This window comes from Globicephala melas, chromosome 10, assembly GCF_963455315.2.
Source record: "Globicephala melas chromosome 10, mGloMel1.2, whole genome shotgun sequence".
Lineage (NCBI taxonomy): Eukaryota > Metazoa > Chordata > Mammalia > Artiodactyla > Delphinidae > Globicephala > Globicephala melas.
Window position 1 is genome coordinate 58,284,634 of NC_083323.1, and position 19,441 is coordinate 58,304,074.

The 19,441-nt window shown below is 44.2% G+C and overlaps 1 protein-coding gene across 1 annotated transcript in view; it reads left to right on the plus strand.

Annotated features, from left to right (window-relative positions):
• Nucleotides 1-2,917: 2,917 nt before the first annotated feature.
• Nucleotides 2,918-19,441, plus strand: part of CS (citrate synthase) — a 28,943-nt gene continuing 12,419 nt past the window's right edge. Inside the window, exons 1-3 of the mRNA XM_030866636.2 lie at nt 2,918-3,143; nt 18,628-18,678; nt 19,291-19,398. Coding sequence (XP_030722496.1) covers nt 3,102-3,143; nt 18,628-18,678; nt 19,291-19,398 — 201 coding nt within the window. The 5' untranslated portion in view covers nt 2,918-3,101. The remainder of the gene's footprint in view (nt 3,144-18,627; nt 18,679-19,290; nt 19,399-19,441) is intronic.

Sequence of the window (19,441 nt, forward strand, 5' to 3'; positions counted from 1 at the left end):
CAAGCGCATACACACACTTATTTAATCTTTACAGCTCTAACAAATACTAGATGTTACTCCCATTTGCAGAGGAAGAAACCAAGCTCAAAGAGGGGTGGGAGAGCCAAAGCTTCAGCCCTAGCAATCATCTTATCCCTAGGCCGATGGAGTCTCCATGTAGTCCCCAGTGGCTCTGTAAAGTACTACTTCTTTTATTTGTTTGAAAACTACCTTCAAGTTTGAACACATGCCCTCTGAGTCTAATAATCTACAGTGAAAAAGCACTATATCCTCTTTTCAGCCATTTTCCCAGCCTGATTATTCCTTGTAAGAAGCCCATTCTATCCCCCTGGTCTTTTTAGGTGCTAAATGTTTGTCTCTCCTTACCTGTATTCTGGGAAGGTCGTCATTTATCATGTATTTCAGGTATCTTTTTTTTTTTTTTTTGGCTGCACCCCACGGCTTGCGGGATCTTAGTTCCCAGATCAAGGATTGAACACATGCCCCCTGCATTGGAAGCGAGGAGTCCTAACCACTGGACCACCAGGGAATTCCCTATAGTTCCTTATCTTTTAAAATATCTTTAAATATAGCAACACACTGAGCTAATGTGCCCAAGAGACTGTTAACAATGACTCAAAGTCTCCTTCCTGAGTTGCAGCTGATAATTTACAGTCAGCACCATATAAACAATACAGCTTAGTAGTTAAAATACAGCTTCTGGAGTGAGGCCAACCTAGGTCTGAATTCTAGCAATGCCAATTACAAGCTATGGTCCTGAGTAGGATACTTTATCTAAACTTTGGTTTCCTCCTCTGTAAAGCTACTACCATTACCTACATCCCTTAGAGTTGTGAGGATTAATTAAGGTAATGCATGTACCACATTTAGATAGTTTCTGGAAATAGGAAGTACTTAATAAATTTTAGCTGCTACCCATTAAAAAAAGGAGTTTGGTTTACTGATATGAGTTTAAGTTCCATCTGCATTCTCCCACTTATCCTTGGCCACCAGGGGGCACCATTGCCTCTGTCCATTTTAAAGAGGTCATTCCAAACGTCAAGATGACCTCGATGCTCACCCTTCTCTCCCTTGTCCCCTCCAGTTCTCAGGCACTTAGTTGTATTTGGACCTAGAGTTCGCTTGGCTCCTTTATTCATGCTAATCCTTCTCCCTTAACTTTCTTCCCATCTCCCCAGGTCCCAACCATGTTCAGAGAAAGGCTCTAAGCCAGCTCCTGGGAGATACCATTTAGTCCCTTTGAGTCCTGGGCTTTCCCATTGGCCTTATAGCAGTGGATGTCAGGACTGAACAACTTCAAAATAAGTCCATAAAGTCCTCAGGACACTAGGCTCCAGGACACTGTGAGCATTATTGTTCCCCACCCTTCCTCCAATCACTAGAGCTCCAAAATAGGTTACCCTTATGGCCACTCCGTAATTATCCCTTTGGTAGCCTCACCCTGAGAATGCCTCCTGCCACTTGGGGCACTGGAGCTCAGTCCTCTGGCCTGCGGGCTAGTCTCTGTGGATAATTAACCAGAGAGAAGAAACCAGGTCAGACTATTCTAGGGTTAGGAGGAAATCCTCTGTGAGATGCTAAATTGGGAGCAAATATTGATCAGTGGAGCTTTGAAGTCACCGAGGAGATAGCTGAGGTCAGTGCTCCCCTGGGGCGCTGCTTGGCTTCTCTTTATGAAGTTTCTAAGATCTACCCATCTGATCCCCAAGCCAGAGAAGCATTGGTTGGTAGGTGTAAAGCTGAGTATAAGGAAACCCCGGAAGAGAAAACGGCATGTTTCTTTCTCTTTTTCCAAGTCCAAGCTATAAACTAGGTTCTTTATAAACAGGATCTGTCTAAACCCGGCTTAGATGGTACTGAGACCTCTGAACTTTGTTACTTCTATGTGAGGAGATAAAAGGGCTGTCCACTTGGGCCTTGGGTCATTCCTCTCTGCCCTTGGGTCAATGACAATGATATCTTAGCAAGGTAGAAAGGTCCTAAGTTCTTGTCTACCCAAAAGAATGAGTCAAGAATGATGTAGATCACTTCAGTGCCATGGTTCATTTAATGGTCTCTGGGGAGCAGAGGATAAGAGTGTATCGAATATAGCCAAGCAGGTATAAAGGTCCAGAGGCCCTATGGGAGTGACAGGAGTGATGTGACAAAAAGGGAGGTGATTTTGGATGAGGGGTTGGTCTGCAGCTCCTGATATTTTGGCTAGATGTGGGGTGGACCGTTTGTGTGGGGCTATGTGACTGGAGTGGCAGTGAGACTAATACCCAGGACCCAGAGGCTCTGGACTGCACTGGAAAGCTTCATATTAAGGGGGCGTTTGTGAGACGGGTTTCCTGGCATTAGTCACAGAACTGACAGCTGGCAAAGACCACTGGATATTCAGGCTCCTGCCTTTGCTTTCCTTCTCCACATTCTGGGTCTGTTGGTATCTATAATACCATGGCTTACCTCAAATGATTTCCACCAAGTAGCTAACTCGGGCATCATAGCCTGTGTCCACATGATGTCACCTCTATGGCCATTAAGTCATTGACCAAAGACGTTCAAGAAAGCACACCAAGGGATTAGGATCAGTTGTCGTGATAGTGTATTAAGGGGTTGGCTTCCGAGGACCTTCAAAGGTCGAAGTCCTTGGGGCTTTTTCTCTGATAGCCACCTCACAATTAACCTCAAAGGTGTTAAGGATAAGGGGAAAAGCCTAAGTAAGTTAACTGAGTTCTCAGGCACATACTTAACCACCTACACGCTTCCCCCGCCCATCCACCGTTAATTAGCTTACCCCGGACGGTCCAATCCTCCCAGCCACAACTGCTGTCAACGTCTTAGGGCCCGCCCCCCCATGCACACTGGACCAATGGCTGAGCCCGGGGCGAATCCCTTGAGAGGGGGCGGGAGCGGGTTCCGGGCGGTAGGCGGAGCCTCACTGAGGACCCCGGGCTGGGCGCCGCTGCCGGCTCGTTTACCCTTTCCCTCAGCCGCCTCCTTTCAACCTTGTTCCCCTCGTCGGTGCGGCCTCTGGTGCGGCGGCGGCGGCGGCGGCTCCCGTTCCTACCGCAGTTCTGTTCCCTCCTTCCCTCCCCGTCAGATCCCCGAGTTCGCCCACCATGGCTTTACTCACTGCGGCCGCCCGGCTCTTCGGAGCTAAGGTGAGCAACTAGGAGAGAGCGCGCTGTCCCAGGGTGGGGCTGAGGCGACTGCAGGCCCACTAGCGCCGGGGTCTCCCTCCCCTACCCAGGCGCACCCCAGCGCATCTTAAAGGGGCCTTGCGCTTGGCTGGCCGCCAGCCCTGCGTGGCGCTCACAGGGTCACGTGCTTCACTGCCTCTCGGCCCCTGGGGGTGTTGAGCTCTGCACGCCCCGGCCTGCGTTCTTGGGCCTGTGGGAAGGCCGGACCCAGCTGTCACCCTGCCTGTCTGGGGTGGAAGAGGCGGGGATGCTTGGCCTTGGAAAAAGAAGGAGTGGAGAACACAGGTGTTGTGTTCCGTTGGAGTTAGGGAAAGAGCCTGTTTGGAGGAAGGGGCGGGGTAAGAGAAGTGGCAGGGGTGAGCAGGTGTGCTCACTCTACCCCTGGGCCAGAGCTGGAGCCTTGGCTAATTTCGGCTTCTGCTTTGTAGAGAGGGCCTTGTCAGTTTTTGAACTTCCTGCTTCCATTTCCATTTCTCCAACCCAGTTATTTAAGCCTTTAGTGACCAAGCATAGCAGTTCCTGCTAGAGGAATGCTACTCGGGTCCTCTTTGTCCTTGGGACTGTTGCACTTACTCTTTATATAGGAGGAGCTTGGGTTGGGTGGAGCGCTTGTGTGAAAGCTTCTGCATGATTATCACATATGATTGGAGAAAAAAACAGAAAGGTTTTTCCCCCAAACCGCAGGCTGGCAAGTGAAGATATTGGGCAGGAAATAGTAATTCCAAGGTTACATGACAGGTCCTACTACTTGCTCACTCAGGTTTTGCTGTTGCTCTTAAGTCTGCTCTACCTAGGAAAGATTCCTCTTATTCTTTGGGGCCCCTTACTTGACTTTTGTTGCCGTTGGAATCAGGAATATTGTTGCAGGTAATGGTGCTTTCAATTTCATATTGCCAAAATTACTTTTGTCTCTGGGCAACTTGGCTCTTTAAACAGAGAAACTGGTGTACTGAGGGAGTCCCAGCCTTCTAATCCAAGCAGGGACAGTCCCACAAGTGACCTTGACTCCTGCAAAGAACTTATACTTTCTCTTCTGCAGACAGATTAAAGTTGCCAGCACCTGAGGGGAGGAAGGGAAACCTTAGAATTGTTTTGGCTTACTGTGTTATCTTGCATGGTTGGTGATAAGGTGAAGCATGTAGGATTTACAGGTTCTTCCAGGTACTCAGCAGCAAGGTGGAGGCTGATCATTTGGGAGATACTTGTCTTACCTGACGGTAGTTTCTTCTGCTGCCAGAGACCAGGGTAAGGAAGCCTCTTGGGAAATGAAGCAAGTTCTAGATAGTGTTTTGGCAGAATAGGGGACACTATAATTAGCTCATTCCAGAGCTGCTAACCCAGACCAGATAATCTAACCCTACAGTTTGAAAAAGCCTTTAGAATTTACGTTCGAATTTATTTTGCCTCTTAAACCTCTGAGGAAACTCAGAAAGCTTTTGGGTTGGGCTTCCCTGGTGGCGCAGTGGTTGAGAGTCCGCCTGCCAATGCAGGGGACACGGGTTCGTGCCCCGGTCTGGGAAGATCCCACATGCTGCGGAGCGGCTGCGCCCGTGAGCCACGGCCACAGAGCCTGCAGGCTCCTCAACGGGAGAGGCCACAACAGTGAGAGGCCCGCGTACCGCAAAAAAAAAAAAAGAAAAGAAAGCTTTTGGGTTGACAGGGCTACCTAACTGTAGTGATCATTACTGTTTTGTTTACTTTCCTGTTAGAGACGGACCTGAGGATCCCAAAAACCTGTATATTGGAAGCCATTAGAAGGCTTTCGACCCTTAAAACTAATAAAGCCTATCAGATTGAGGAGTAGAAACTTTCTGAGATCTAAGCAGTTAACAGCCAGGATACCAAGAAGCCTTTCAGTTTGTCAGCATTGCTAGCACCTGCCTGAGCTTTCCAGATTAGTCTGCAGTACTCAATTTTACTTTTGCTAGTAAGGTAGGCTTTAGAAGGCAAAAATAGTCTTCTAGCCTGCTACTGTGATTCTCAAGGTCAGGTGTAGTTCGCTTTTCTGAGAAATTTTTTTGACCTTGCCAAGAGACACAAATACTAGTCATTGTTCTGTTGTTCCACTGTTGTTCCTTCCCACTGTCAGGTAATTTTTTTTTTTAATGATTTTTTTTTTTAATGTTGAGCCTTCTTTTTAATTTATTTATTTTTATTTTTGGCTGTGTTGGCTTTCTCTGGTTGTGGCAAGCGGGGGCCGCTCTTCATCACGGTGCGCGGGCCTCTCACTGTCGTGGCCTCGCTTGTTGCGGAGCACAGGCTCCAGACGCGCAGGCTCAGTAGTTGTGGCTCACAGGCCTAGTCGCTCCGCGGCATGTGGGATCTTCCCAGACCAGGGCTCGAACCCATGTCCCCTGCATTAGCAGGCAGATTCTCAACCTCTGCGCCACCAGGGAAGCCCCACTGTCAGGTAATTTAATGAACACCTGAGTTGGAGAGACCACCTGTTTCAGAGCCTTGAGATTATTTTGACTTCTTGTTTACCTGAATGAATTTCTACTAAGCAATGGTATTAGCTGTGGGTGCCTTAGCTTTGTGCTGTAAATACTGTCTTTTCATAGGTGATCTGGGTTGGGAATTAGAGTAGGGCCACCAGTTAACTTTTGGATTCATGCCAAAGTGACTTAACCAACCCTAGTTGCTTCTTGTGTCATTGAGAATTGCTCCTCCAAGCTAGGATGTTTGATAACTTTGCGTAAATCAATCCAGAAATGTTTCTAGATTATTCCTAGACTTTCTCAAGACTCTTAATACCCGTGATTCCTCTACAGCAGACGTACACCACTGCACATCTCTTGTATAAATCCTAGTCTGAAATTGGGTTCTACAAAACTGAGTCAGTTTTGTCCTGTGAAATGTTAGTTAGGCTTAAAGCCCCAAACTTCTAAGGGCAAGCACTCAAATCTCTTTGCCTTCATTTTGATTATCAGCCTACCCAAAGTAATGGCAATTCCTTGACGCTTACTAGATGGACCAAAGATGAAAAATGGAGAATAAATCCTCATCATGTGCTAATGGTGGTATGATTGCATTTGTTCTTCCTAGTGGTCTTTAGATTGGTAGCAGGTGAATGCATGGGTGTGGGGAGGCATTGAGGTGAGCCGTGGTGAAGTGGATAATCAGAGAAGGGAAGGCTGGCATTCCTAGTTCTTAGAGTGCAAGTGGGCAGAAGGCAGGAAACCAGACTTGGTGGATCTCCCTAAAGCCACAGAGTAATTCCTTCTGCCCTCTTTTCAGTGCCCTATGTGATAGAGTTGAATAGGATTTGAGTGAAATTAAAAACAGTAGTGAGGCAGCTTTAGCAATGGCTCTTAGGATCTGACTGTCTTTCAGTTCTCCCTCAACTTGCCTAAGTTCCTATATTTCTTTTAACATGTTATCATTTTTTTTAATTAATTTTATTTATTTATTTTTGGCTGCATTGCGTCTTCGTTGCTGCACGTGGGCTTTCTCTAGTTGCAGCAGGAGGGGGCTACTCTTTGTTGTGGTGTGTGGGCTTCTCTTGTTGCAGAGCATGGCCTCTAGGTATGCGGGCTTTAGTAGTTGCAGCACATGGGCTCAGTAGTTGTGGCACACGGGCTGAGTTGCTCTACAACATGTGGGATCTTCCTGGACCAGGGCTCGAACCTGTGTCTCCTGCATTGGCAGGCAGATTCTTAACCACTGCGCCCCAGGGAAGTCCTTAACATGTTATCATTTAAAAAGCTACGGGCTTCCCTGGTGGCACAGTGGTTGAGAGTCTGCCTGCCGATGCAGGGGACACAGGTTCGTGCCCTGGTCCGGGAAGAGCCCACATGCCGCGGAGCGTCTGGGCCCGTGACATGGCCACTGAGGCTGTGCGTCCGGAGCCTGTGCTCCGCAACAGGAGAGGCCGCAGCAGTGAGAGGCCCACGTACCGCAAAAAAAAAAAAAAAAAAGCTCCGTAAGTAAGTTCACAGTGGGCGTCATCACCTGAGGTGCTTCTTCACATTGCACATTCATGAATCCTACCTTCAGATTCTGATTCAGCAAAGGTGGGATGGATCTGGAAACTTGTATTTTTTCAAGTGTCTCATTTGACTGCTTGGTGATCCCCTCCAGTTGGGCCAACTGTGTTTAATGTATATATGAAGCTTTGAGTGTTTTGACTTTTTTTTTTTTTTTAGTGATTATTTTAAATGACTTCAGAAATAACTATTCTAAGAAATAGTCTGATTTAGACTATTTCTCTGGGTTTGTCTTCCTAGGCCTTTTTTTCAAATGCCTTAGGAAAAGTTTCTTGTAAATCCCTGAAACAAAGCATTGTAAGAACTAGTAGAAGTGAGGGAACAGTTTCTAGTTCCTGAAAAAGTAGTACAGTGACAGATCCTATATACTTTATTCAGTAGTGTATGCTTAGTGTGCACATAATAAGTAGATGTTCAGCAACTATTTGTTAAAGAACAGTAAGAATTTCTCTGAAAGGAAAATTAGGACTCGATTCTTTTCTGAGTCTGAATTGGTGTCCTTTCCCGTCTTCTTCACTGAATAATCAGCGAACCTTTAGCAAAGGGTCTGTTAGACAATGAGAGTTCGGCAGAATTATTAAGGAAACTCTTGTGAGTATGAAGGGCATCACAGTATGAAATCTGAAGATTGCTCAGGCTATTAAGTGGCCTGACCAAGTAGTGCAGGCAGACTTCCAGTATCACCATTGTGAAACACAGATGTTAAATGGCTTTAGTTCTCTGACCTGGTTCTGGGGAGAGAGGAGCCTTTGTCCTATGTGTGTTCTTTTTCACTTAATGCAAGTTGTTTCTTCTGCATTGGAAGCCTTTGTAGCACAAGATTTTTCCTACAGTTATTAGTGAATTATATTTGCTTCATCAACTAAGCCAGTTCTGGCTTGGCAAGCTCTGATCTTTTATTGATGAAGGACAAGGCTCTAATAAAATCAGGAGCATCTCTCACAAGTTTTTTTTGTTTTTTTTTTTTTTTTGGCAGTACGCGGGCCTCTCACTGTTGTGGCCTCTCCCGTTGCGGAGCACAGGCTCCGGACGCCCGGGCTCAGCGGCCATGGCTCACGGGCCCAGCCGCTCCGCGGCATGTGGGATCTTCCCGGACCGGGGCACAAACCCGCGTCCCCTGCATTGGCAGGCGGACTCTCAACCACTGCGCCACCAGGGAAGCCCTCACAAGTTTTTTTTTTTAATTTTTAAATTGAGGTATAGTTGATTTACAATATTATATTAGTTTCAGGTATACAACATAGTGATTCAACATTTTTTAGATTATACTCCATTTATAGCTATTATAATGTATTGGCTATATTCCCTATGCTGTACAATATATCCTTGTAGCCTATTAATTTTATACACAGTAGTTTGTAATCTCACAAGTTTGTTGGAGCTCCTGGATATGTGGCAGGATATGTTCTGAATGTGCCTAGGATAGGGAATCAAAGGAAATTTGGCTTTTCCCATGTAGAGTAAGGGTCCTAGATGTGGATCGATGATGATAATAGGCTAGGAGGAATAAGAGAAATAACCACATTATTGAGTAAGTGCTTATCCAAATGGTATTCTACTGTTCCCAGAATTTGGGGGAGAAGGGAGTAGTTTGTTTTTGTTTTTGTTTTTTTTGGCTGCGCTGGGTCTTCCTTGCAGCGCTTGGGCTTCTCTATGGGCTCCACAGTGCGTAGGCTCAGTAGTTGCGGTGCGTGGGCTTCTCTCTAGTTTGGCTCTCTAGTTGGGGTGCGCAGGCTCCAGAGCACACGGGCTCAGTAGTTGCAGCACAAGGGTTTAGTTGCCCTGTGGCATGTGGGATCTTAGTTCCCCGACCAGGGATTGAACCCGCGTCCCCTGCTTTGGAAGGCAGATTCTTAACTACTGGACCACCAGGGAAGTCCCGAGAAGGGAGTAGTTTTAATTGATTTTTGTTAAGTGATTTCGCCAATACCCTATTCCAGAAATACCCTAAGTATTATAAGCAAGTCTTTGGCAGAATTTCCTGCATGTATTATTTGTCCTTTTCCTCCCTTGGCCCTTTAAGATAGAGGTTCCTTTAATTATATTTTTCCATCCTAGCATAGCACATTTGAGAGCTACAGCCCATTTCTATCAATAATAGCCAGCTCACTAAAAGAGTTATTGCAAGGGGTGGCAGCATATGAGGGTTGAAAATCCTTTTAGTGATTGCGATACCCCCATCCTGTAGAGAATCCTGGCTGTCAGACATTGTGAGCCAGGCCCTTATCTTCGGAAGTAGCGCTCTCCATTTCTCCCCATGAAGGAGCTGACCTATTGAGTGAGGTGACTCCCTGATTCACCTGACAGGTGCTGTTCCAGTAGGATGACTTTACACGTGGCATGCAACCAGAAGCCAAAAGCCCCGCTGCCACACCTCCAGAACTGGGGGAGGAGCTGGGAGGTGAAAGTTCAGGGATGACTCAGAGATTTGTAATCTGCCTGTTGCATCTGTGAGTATAGCTTGGATGTACTATACAAAGCCATTTAGCAGCTTTCCTTGGCAGCCAGGAGTAGATGAAATGAGGTATGTAGCCTAGGGTACGACAGTCCTCTAACATCTCCTGTCTAGATTTGCTTGCTGGTGGGGATTATGGTTAGTTAAATTTGTTTCCTCTCCTTGAGACTCTTCTCTTGGTCAGGAGGCCCTTAGGAAATTGGGGCTTTATTTCCTGTTCTACAGCTAGAGGGAATTATCCATTCACCCCTTCCTCAGGCTTGACTGCCTCTTTCCTGGAATCCAACTCCACGAGAAAATTGTGACATGAGTTGGTAGGTAATAGGCCAACACATTTCTAAGAAACAGATATTTATTGATCTCAGCTATACAGAAGGCACTGTTCCAGATGCCTTCATGCAAATGATTTCATATAGTCTACTTGTCTACCCTGCAGTTGGCTTTGTTGTTACCAGTTTAGAGGTGTGAAAATTGAAACTAGAAGTTAGGTCATACAGCCATGGTAGCACAGCAGGATAGTGGCAGAACCTGGATTTAGGACTTGACCCTTGATAACACCATATCCCAGGCTCTTTATATTCTACCCTTCTGCTTCCTTGCTTAATGCTTTAAACCATGGATGTTTCTTAAACTTTATTGTTCATAGGAATCACTTAGTGAGTTTGTTAAACTGGAGATTTGGATTCAGTAGGTCTGAGGTGAGGCCCAAGATTCTGCATGTCTGACAAGCTCCAAGTAATGCTTGTATTGCAGGCTAGGCATTCATATTTTAAATAGCAAGGCTTTTGAGTACCTTTACATATATGTCCTTGTTGGAGCCTTAGAATCAGACTTTGAGCTAAGTAGCTTGAGTGTTATCCTAAATGTGGAGAGGAAAAGGGAAACAGTAGTTAGTTGTTTGCTTTGGATGTCTCAGTTATTTAGTAATGGAGCTGGGACTAGAACCCAAATTTCCTTTCCTAATTCCAAGGCATGTGCTTTGTGCTCTGTCTTCTACATCATTAGATAAAGTTGTCCTAACTTGAATTTTTCCTATTGTAGCCTTTTGGGTGGTCATATCAATGAATTGCTGCTTTTAAAATCCTTCATATTTCTTTAGTTTTTTCCCTAGGTTGCAGGGTGAGCTAAAATATGACTAAATTTGACATTGAAGAATGCTAGAAAGTGGCCATACTATTTAATTTTCTACATTTATTATATAATAAATACAGAGCACTTGCTGTGTGTCAGGCATGATTTTAAGTAAATATTGACCTAATTAATTCTCATAGCAGGTACTCATAGCAGGTACTATTACTGTTCCCATTTTACAAATATTTTCTCAGGTCCTTTCTCCCCCCCTCTCCCCCTCTTCCCCTCTCCCCCTCTCTCCTTCTCCTTCTGGGACCCATATAATGCGAATGTTGGTGCGTTTAATGTTGTCCCAGAGGTCTCTGAGACTGTCCTCATTTCTTTTCATTCTTTTTTCTTTATTCTGTTCTGCGGCAGTGATTTCCACCATTTTGTCTTCCAGCTTGCTTATCCGTTCTTCTGTCTCACTTATTCTGCTACTGATTCCTTCTAGTGCATTTTTTATTTCAGTTATTGTATTGTTTATTTGTTCTTTAGTTTTTCTAGGTCTTTGTTAAACATTTCTTGTATCTTCTTGATCTGTGCCTCTATTCTTTTTCCAAGATCTTGGATCATCTTTACTATCATTACTCTGAATTCTTTTTGGGTAGATTGTTCTCATTTTACAGATAAGGAAATTGAAGCACAGAAAGATTAAATGACTTGGCTAGGGTCACACAGCCAGAAATGTAGTAGGAACACAATATACTAGCTTTATTCTATAGCTACATAGCCACGCTCTCCACAAACTAGCATTGCTTTGCAAATTGGAGATCTGGCTAAGAAGTGTTGCTGATGGAGGTTAGGGACAGTTGAGATCAGCTCTCCTTAAATTACTTTTGAGGTGCCTCATTAAATGGCAAAGACACTCTCTACAAAGGAAATTAAGACTTTGCTGGTGGTGGAAGTGGGGTGATAGTTTAGTTGCAAGTTCCTCTTCCCCAACCATTCCTTTAAAGTAGCATTCATATAAAAAGATCTGAGAATTGACTATAACTAAGCAGCAGTCATGACCTATCTGACACCTTTAAATGATGTTTCATTCTTACAGCCTTGTTAGGTGACCTTCCACCCTTTTCTTTCTGATTTCTTTTTTTCTTTTTTTTACCTTAAATGAAGTAAAAGGAGAAGGAAGCTCGTTGATTCTAGTAGTTCTCTCTCACAAGGGGAAAAAACTGTTTTTGTCTGGCTCTCATTCTGTCTGCTGAGCTTGGATAGATTTTTTTTCTTTTGCCTAAGATTTAACTTTAAACTATTCTTCTTATAATCCTTCCTCTTGCCAATGAAGCAGCCAGCCATTACAGAAACTTCAGCATGGTTTAGAAGTGGAAAAATTATCATTATGGAGAGATTTCAACTTCTTTTTTCTCTATGATGGTATGTTTCCCTATAGCCTCTTTAAAAACAAAACAGAACCACAACAACAAACTACCCACAATTAAAAGGTCTGTTGAGTGCTGATGTGGTCTCTGGGAGATAGGGCCTCTATTATAGGGAATCTGTGGGACCATGGAGCATGGAATAGCTTGAACATGGTTAGCACTGTAGAACCATAGTTTGAACTTATTCACAGGTTTTCCCTTGTTCACTTTTTGGTGACTAGTAAGAAAAAGCAAAGTTCTTTTTTTTTTTAAATTAATTTATTTGGCTGCCTTGGATCTTCGTTGAAGCACGCAGGATCTTCGTTGAGACATGCGGGATCTTTAGTTGTGGCATGCAGACTCTTTTAGTTGCGGCATATGGGATCTAGTTCCCTGACCAGGGATTGAACCCAAGCCCCCTACATTGGGAGCGCGGAGTCTTAGCCACTGGACCACCAGGGAAGTCCCCAGGAACGTTATTTCTTAAGTGCTGCGTCTGGCTCCCACGCGCCCTGTGTAAGATGAACAGGCTAAAGGGCTGTTTGTGCTGCGTGCTTTCTGCCCAAATGGTCCTCAGTGAGCTAGAGGAGATGGTTTAGGAAGTTAATGAAAGGAGTTGCAGGCAGCCCTGGTAAACAAGTTGAGGTGTTCCCCCTTTGTTTTAGGGCCATATTCGCTTGTTTTCTGCTCTCTGAATTTAGCTTTGGATTGATTCTTTTTAAAATAACATTTTCTGAAGGGTCTCTTCCCTTTTCATTTCTCCCTCCTGCCCCAACAGAAAGAGGGGTACTAACTTCTAAAAAGCCTCAGGCCCTACTAACTCTCACCTTAGGCATGTAGTGTTTTGGAATTTATACAGTAACACTAGTTCAAATGATTTTCAGCACGACCAGACAGCAATGCAATACAGTCGGCTCTTTGTGGGTTCTGCATCTGTGGGTTCTGCATCCACAGGTTCTGCGTCTGTGGGTACAACCAACTGTAGATCAAAAATATTTTAAAAAAAAATTCCAGAGAGGTTTCCCTGGTGGCGCAGTGGTTAAGAATCCACCTGCCAATGCAGGTGACACGGGTTTGAGCCCTGGTCCGGGAAGATCCCACATGCCATGGAGCAACTAAGCCCGTGCACCACAGCTACTGAGCCTGCGCTCTAGAGCCCACGTGTCACAACTACTGAAGCTCACATTCCTAGAGCCCATGCTCCACAACAAGAGAAGCCACTGCAATGAGAAGCCCGCGCACTGCAACAAAGAGTAGCCCCTGCTCGCCACAACTAGGGAAAGCCTGCGTGCAGCAACAAAGACCCAATGAAGTCAAAAATAAATAAATTAAATAAATTAAAAATTCCAGAAAGTTCCAAAAAGTAAAACTTGAATTTGCCACATGCGTGCTGACAACGATTTGCATAACATTTACTTTGTATTTACAACTATATAGCATTTATAGTGCATTAGGTATTGTAAGTAATTTAGAGGTGATTTTAAAGTATATGGAAGAAGGGCTTCCCTGGTGGCTCACTGGTTAAGAATCCGCCTGCCAATTCAGGGGACATGGGTTCAAGCCCTGGTCTGGGAAGATCCCACATGCTGCGGAGCAAAGAAGCCCGTGTGCCACAACTACTGAGCTTGCCCTCTAGAGCCCGTGAGCCACAGCTACTGAAGCCCGCGTGCCTAGAGCCCGTGCTCTACAACAAGAGAAGCCACCGCAATGAGAAGCCCATGCACCGCAACAACAAGTAGCCCCTGCTTGCTGCAAATAGAGAAAGCACGCACGCAGCAAGGAAGACCCAACACAGCCAAAAATTAAATAAATAAATAAATAAATAAATAAAAAGTATATGGAAGGGGACTTCCCTGGTGGTACAGTGGTTGAGAATCTGCCTGTCAATGCAGTGGACACGGGTTTGAGCCCTGGTCTGGGAAGATCCCACATGCTGCAGAGCAACTGGGCCCGTGAGCCACAATTACTGAGCCTGCGCGTCTGGAGCCTGTGCTCCGCAACAAGAGAGGCCGCGATAGAGGCCCACACACCGTGATGAAGAGTGGCCCTCGCTTGCCACAACTAGAGAAAGCCCTCGCACAGAAACGAAGACCCAACACAGCCATAAATTAATTAATTAATTTTAAAATAATAATAAAATAAATAAATTTTTTAAAAAAGAAAAAGTATATGGAAGGCGACTTCCCTGGTGGTGCAGTGGTTAAGAATCCGCCTGCCACAAGAATATACCATGGAGAAAAGACAGCCTCTTCAATAAGTGGTGCTGGGAAAACTGGACAGCTACATGTAAAAGAATGAAATTAGAACACTCCCTAACACCGTACACACACACACAAAAAACTCAAAATGGATTAAAGACCTAAATGTAAGGCCAGACACTATAAAACTCTTAGAGGAAAACAGGCAGAACACTCTGACATAAATCACAGCAAGATCCTTTTTGACCCACCTTCTAGAGAAATGGAAATAAAAACGAAAATAAACAAATGGGACCTGATGAAACTTAAAAGCTTTTGCGCAGCAAAGGAAACCATAAACAAGATGAAAAGACAAACCTCAGAATGGGAGAAAATATTTGCAAATGAAGCAACTGACCAAGGATTAATCTCCAAAATTTACAAGCAGCTCATGCAGTTCAATATCAAAACAACAGACAACCCAATCCAAAAATGGGCAGAAGACCTAAATAGTCATTTCTCCAAAGAAGATATACAGATTGCCAACAAACACACGAAAGGATGCTCAACATCACTAATCATTAGAGAAATGCAAATCAAAACTACAATGAGGTATCACCTCACACCAGTCAGAATGGTCATCATCAAAAAATCTACAAACAACAAATGGTGGAGAGGGTGTGGAAAAAAGGGAACCCTCTTGCACTGTTAGTGGGAATGTAAATTGATACAGCCACTATGGAGAACAGCATGGAGGTTCCTTAAAAAATTAAAAATGGAACTACCATATGACCCAGCAATCCCACTACTGGGCATATACCCTGAGAAAACCATAATTCAAAAAGAGTCATGTACTACAAGGTTCGTTGCAGCTCCATTTACAATAGCCAGGACATGGGAGCAACCTGGTTCATTGCAGCTCCATTTACAATAGCCAGGACATGGGAGCAACTTAAGTGTCCATCGACAGATAAATGGATAAAGAAGATGAGGCATATATATACAATGGAATATTACTCGGCCATAAAAAGAAACGAAATTGAGTTATTTGTAGTGAGGTGGATGGACCTAGAGTCTGTCATACAGAGTGGGGTAAGTCAGAAAGAGAAAAACAAATCCTGTATGCTAACACATATATATGGAATCTTAAAAAAAAAAAATGGTCCTGAAGAACCTAGGGGCAGGACAGGAATAAAGACGCAGATGTAGAGAATGGACTTGAGGACACGGGGAGGGGGAGGGGTAAGCTGGGACGAAGTGAGAGAGTGGCATGGACTTATATATACTGCCAAATGTAAAATAGCTAGTGGTAAGCAGCCACAGGGAGATCAGCTCAGTGCTTTGTGACCACCTAGAGGGGTGGGATAAGGAGGGTGGGAGGGAGACGCAAGAGGGAAGAGATATGGGGATATATGTATATGTATAGCTGACTCACTTTGTTATAAAGCAGAAACTAACATGCCATTGTAAAGCAATTATACTCCAATAAAGATGTTTAAAAAAAAAAAAAAAAGAATCCGCCTGCCAGTGTGGGGGACACAGGTTCAAGCCCTGCTCCGGAAGGATCCCACATGCTGCGGAGCAACTAAGCCCATGTGCCACAACTACTGAGCCTGCGCTCTAGAGCCCACGTGCCACAACTGCTGAGCCTGCGTGCCACAACTACTGAAGCCCATGCGCCTAGAGCCCTGCTGTGCAACAAGAGAAGCCATCACAATTAGAAACCTGCGCACCGCAACGAAGAGTAGCCCCCACTCACCCGCCACTAGAGAAAGCCCGTGCACAGCAACAAAGTATATGGAAGGATGTGCTTATTAGGTTATATGCAAATACTACAACATTTTATATAAAGAACTTGAGCTTCCTCGGATTTTGGCTATCTGTTGGGGGTAGGGGGTCCTGGAACCAATCCCCCCTTGAATACTGAGGGATGACTGTAGTTACTAGAAAAGGTGTCTCTGACCTTTTGGTGAAAGGAGGAGAAATGTAGACTTTCTCCACAGTTTGTGTGTGTGTGTGTGTAATCTTTAGTTTGCATGGTGCTTCCACATCCATTGTAATTTAATCGTCACAAGGCAACCCTGTGAGATGTGTGGTAGTTATCAGCACCATTTTATAGATGAGGACACTGGGGCTTATTTTGACAATATCATTTTATCTTCAAAATAATCTTGTGGGGACTTCCCTGGTGGTCCAGTGCTTAAGACTCCATGCTCTAATGCAGGGGGCACAGGTTCGATCCCTGGTCCAGGAACTAAGATCCCACGTGCTGCGCACAGCCAAAAAATAAAAAAGAGAGAAAAAAATCTTGTGAAGAAAAGTCAACCTCCTTGCCTCAGTCCTTACAACTTGGTAGTAGTATAACTGGTTGTCTTTCTTTTTTTTTAAACACTACAAGTTAGGTATTATTTTTATTTTTGTTTATTTATTTGGCAGTGCTCGGTCTTCATTACAGTGTGCAGGCTTCTCTAGTTGCGGTACATGGGCTCAGTAGTTGTGGTGTGCAGGCTCTCTAGTTGTGGCCTGAGGTCTTAGTTGCCCTGCAGCATGTGGGATCTTAGTTCCCCAACCAGGGATCGAACCTGTGTCCCCTGCATTGGAAGGTGGATTCTGGACCACCAGGGAAGTCCCTGGTTGTCTTTTTCAAAGGCAGTGTTGAACTTTCTGTTGCAACTCAGCAATCTTCATAGAAAGTTGTTTTTCTTGGGGGGAGAAATCTATCTCTAAACATAGCCTAGCTACACTATTTATATTTACAATTGCCAAGATATGGAAGCCACCTAAGTGTCCATCAAGAGATGAATGGATAAAGAAGCAGTGTTGTATATATACAATGGAATACTACTCAACCATAAAAAAGAGTGAAATTTTGCCATTTGCAGCAATATGGATGGAGTTGGAGTATATTATGTGAGTGAAATAAGTCAGAGAAAGACAGATACTGATCACTTATATGTGGAATCTAAAAAAGAAAACTAGTGACTATAACAAAAAAGAAAAAGACACTGATATAGAGAATAAACTATAGTGGTACAGTGTGGGGAGGGGAAAGATGGGGTAGGGGGTTAAGAGATCCAAACTAAGTATAAAATAAACTATAAGGATATATTGTACAGCACAGGGAATATAGCCAGTATTGTATAATAACTATAAATGGAATATAACCTTTAAAAATTAATCAAAAAAAAAATTGTGAATCAGGGCACTTCCCTGGTGGTCAGTGGTAAAGAATCCACCTCCAATGCAGGGGACGTGGGTTCGATCCCTGGTCAGGGAACTAAGATCCCACATGCTATGGGGCAACTATGCCCGCGTGCCACAACTACTGAGCTCCTGTGCCACAACTACTGAGCTCGCACGCCTCAACTAGAGCCCATGTGCCTCAAACTACAGAGCCCACGCACCTCAAACTGCAGAGCCCACGCACCCTGGAGTCTATGTGCCACAACTAGAGAAGAGAAAACCCGCAGCTAGAGAGAAGCTAGAGAGAAGCCCGCGCACCACAACGAAGAGCTCTCACGCTACAACGGAAGATCCTGGGTGCCGCCTCTAAGACCCAGTGCAGCCAAAAATAAATAATAAATCTTTTTTAAAAAAACTGTGAATCACTATGTTGTATACCTGAAACTTATATAATACAGTACGTCAACTATACCTCAATTTAAAAGAAAAAATTCCTTTGGTACAGGTGTGTAGGTGATAAACTCTCAGGTTTTGTTTACCTGAAATGTCTTTATTTCACCCCCTTTAAGATTTCTTCCTCACCTGGGTACACAACTCTAGCTTAGTAATTATTTTCTCTCAGTATTTTAAAGATAATTTACCATTTTTCTAGTTTCCATTGCAGTTGAGCAGTCTGTTGGTTGTTGCTTTGTAGATATTCTGTTTTCTCTGTGCTTTTTTCAGGAGCATATCAGGTAGTGTTGTAAAAGGCTGCTTCCACCTGTGGGCTCTCCTAGACTGGAGAGGTTGAAGTGTTGCCAAAAGGCTAGGTGCTGAAGAAACCTTACCAGCTGGGTTAAGTAATTGATCAGTTTTCTCATTTGCTTTTCTCAGAGCTACTGTCGACTAGAGTGGGATGGACTGGGTACTTTAACAACTGCCTCTCTGACATTTCTTCTGTGCCTAGCAAACCCAGCCGTAGAACCCAGGTGATGGGAGAGTCTCTTCAGGGAATGCTAATGAAGCTGTTGCTTCCAGACTGGTAACTCTTTCCAGGTTGCTCGAGGCCTTTTATAGCTTTCTTATGTCAGACTGTCCTTAGAGGCTAAAATGAAGAGAGGTTGAGTCACTGTAACTCCTTTTTAATACATAGGAGGGAGGACAATTGCATAAGGTTTTGTGTTTTCTTTGCAGAATGCATCCTGTCTTGTTCTTGCTGCCCGGCATGCCAGTGCTTCTTCCACGGTAAGGTTTGGAAAAGAGGACTGAGAATCATTGAGGCAGCTTGACCCTGGGATGGGGAGGGGTGGTGGGCTACTACTCAGCCTCTCATCATTATCCTGAGTATCTCCTGGAGGTTTCCAGTTGTTATTATTGTTACAAGTATTATCACTACTACTACTTTAAGATAGCTGAAGCACTGTGGACATGATATGGACTGTGGGGTTTTGGCTGGGAAAAGTAGCTCTGTAATGTACTTCAACAAAAGTACCATTCTCTTCAGTGACTATCTGTCCCATACAAGGAAATGTTGGCGCTTATGCTATTGGTTAGAAATTAGACTATTCTTAAGTTTATAATTTAATGGCAGTAAGTAATTCACATTATTGGGCAACCATCATCACTATTCATGGCCAAAACTTTTTCATCTTCCCGAATTGAAACTGTACCCATTAAACAACTCCCCATTCCCTTCTTGCTGTGCCTAATTTTACCCTCATCTGTATAGAGAAGTTGACCAGACTTCCCTGGCAGGTAGAGAAAGTCAAATTCTAAAAAGCAGTCTTAACATACCTACTTTGCAGAAATCTAATCAATATTTTGATCATCACTTAGCCTCTCTACTTCTCGTTTTAGAATTTGAAAGACATATTGGCTGATCTGATACCTAAGGAGCAGGCCAGAATTAAGACCTTCAAGCAGCAACATGGCAAGACGGTGGTGGGCCAAATTACTGTGGACATGGTAAGGGTTGTAGCGTTTTGCCTGCAAAAAGTAGCTCTGTAAT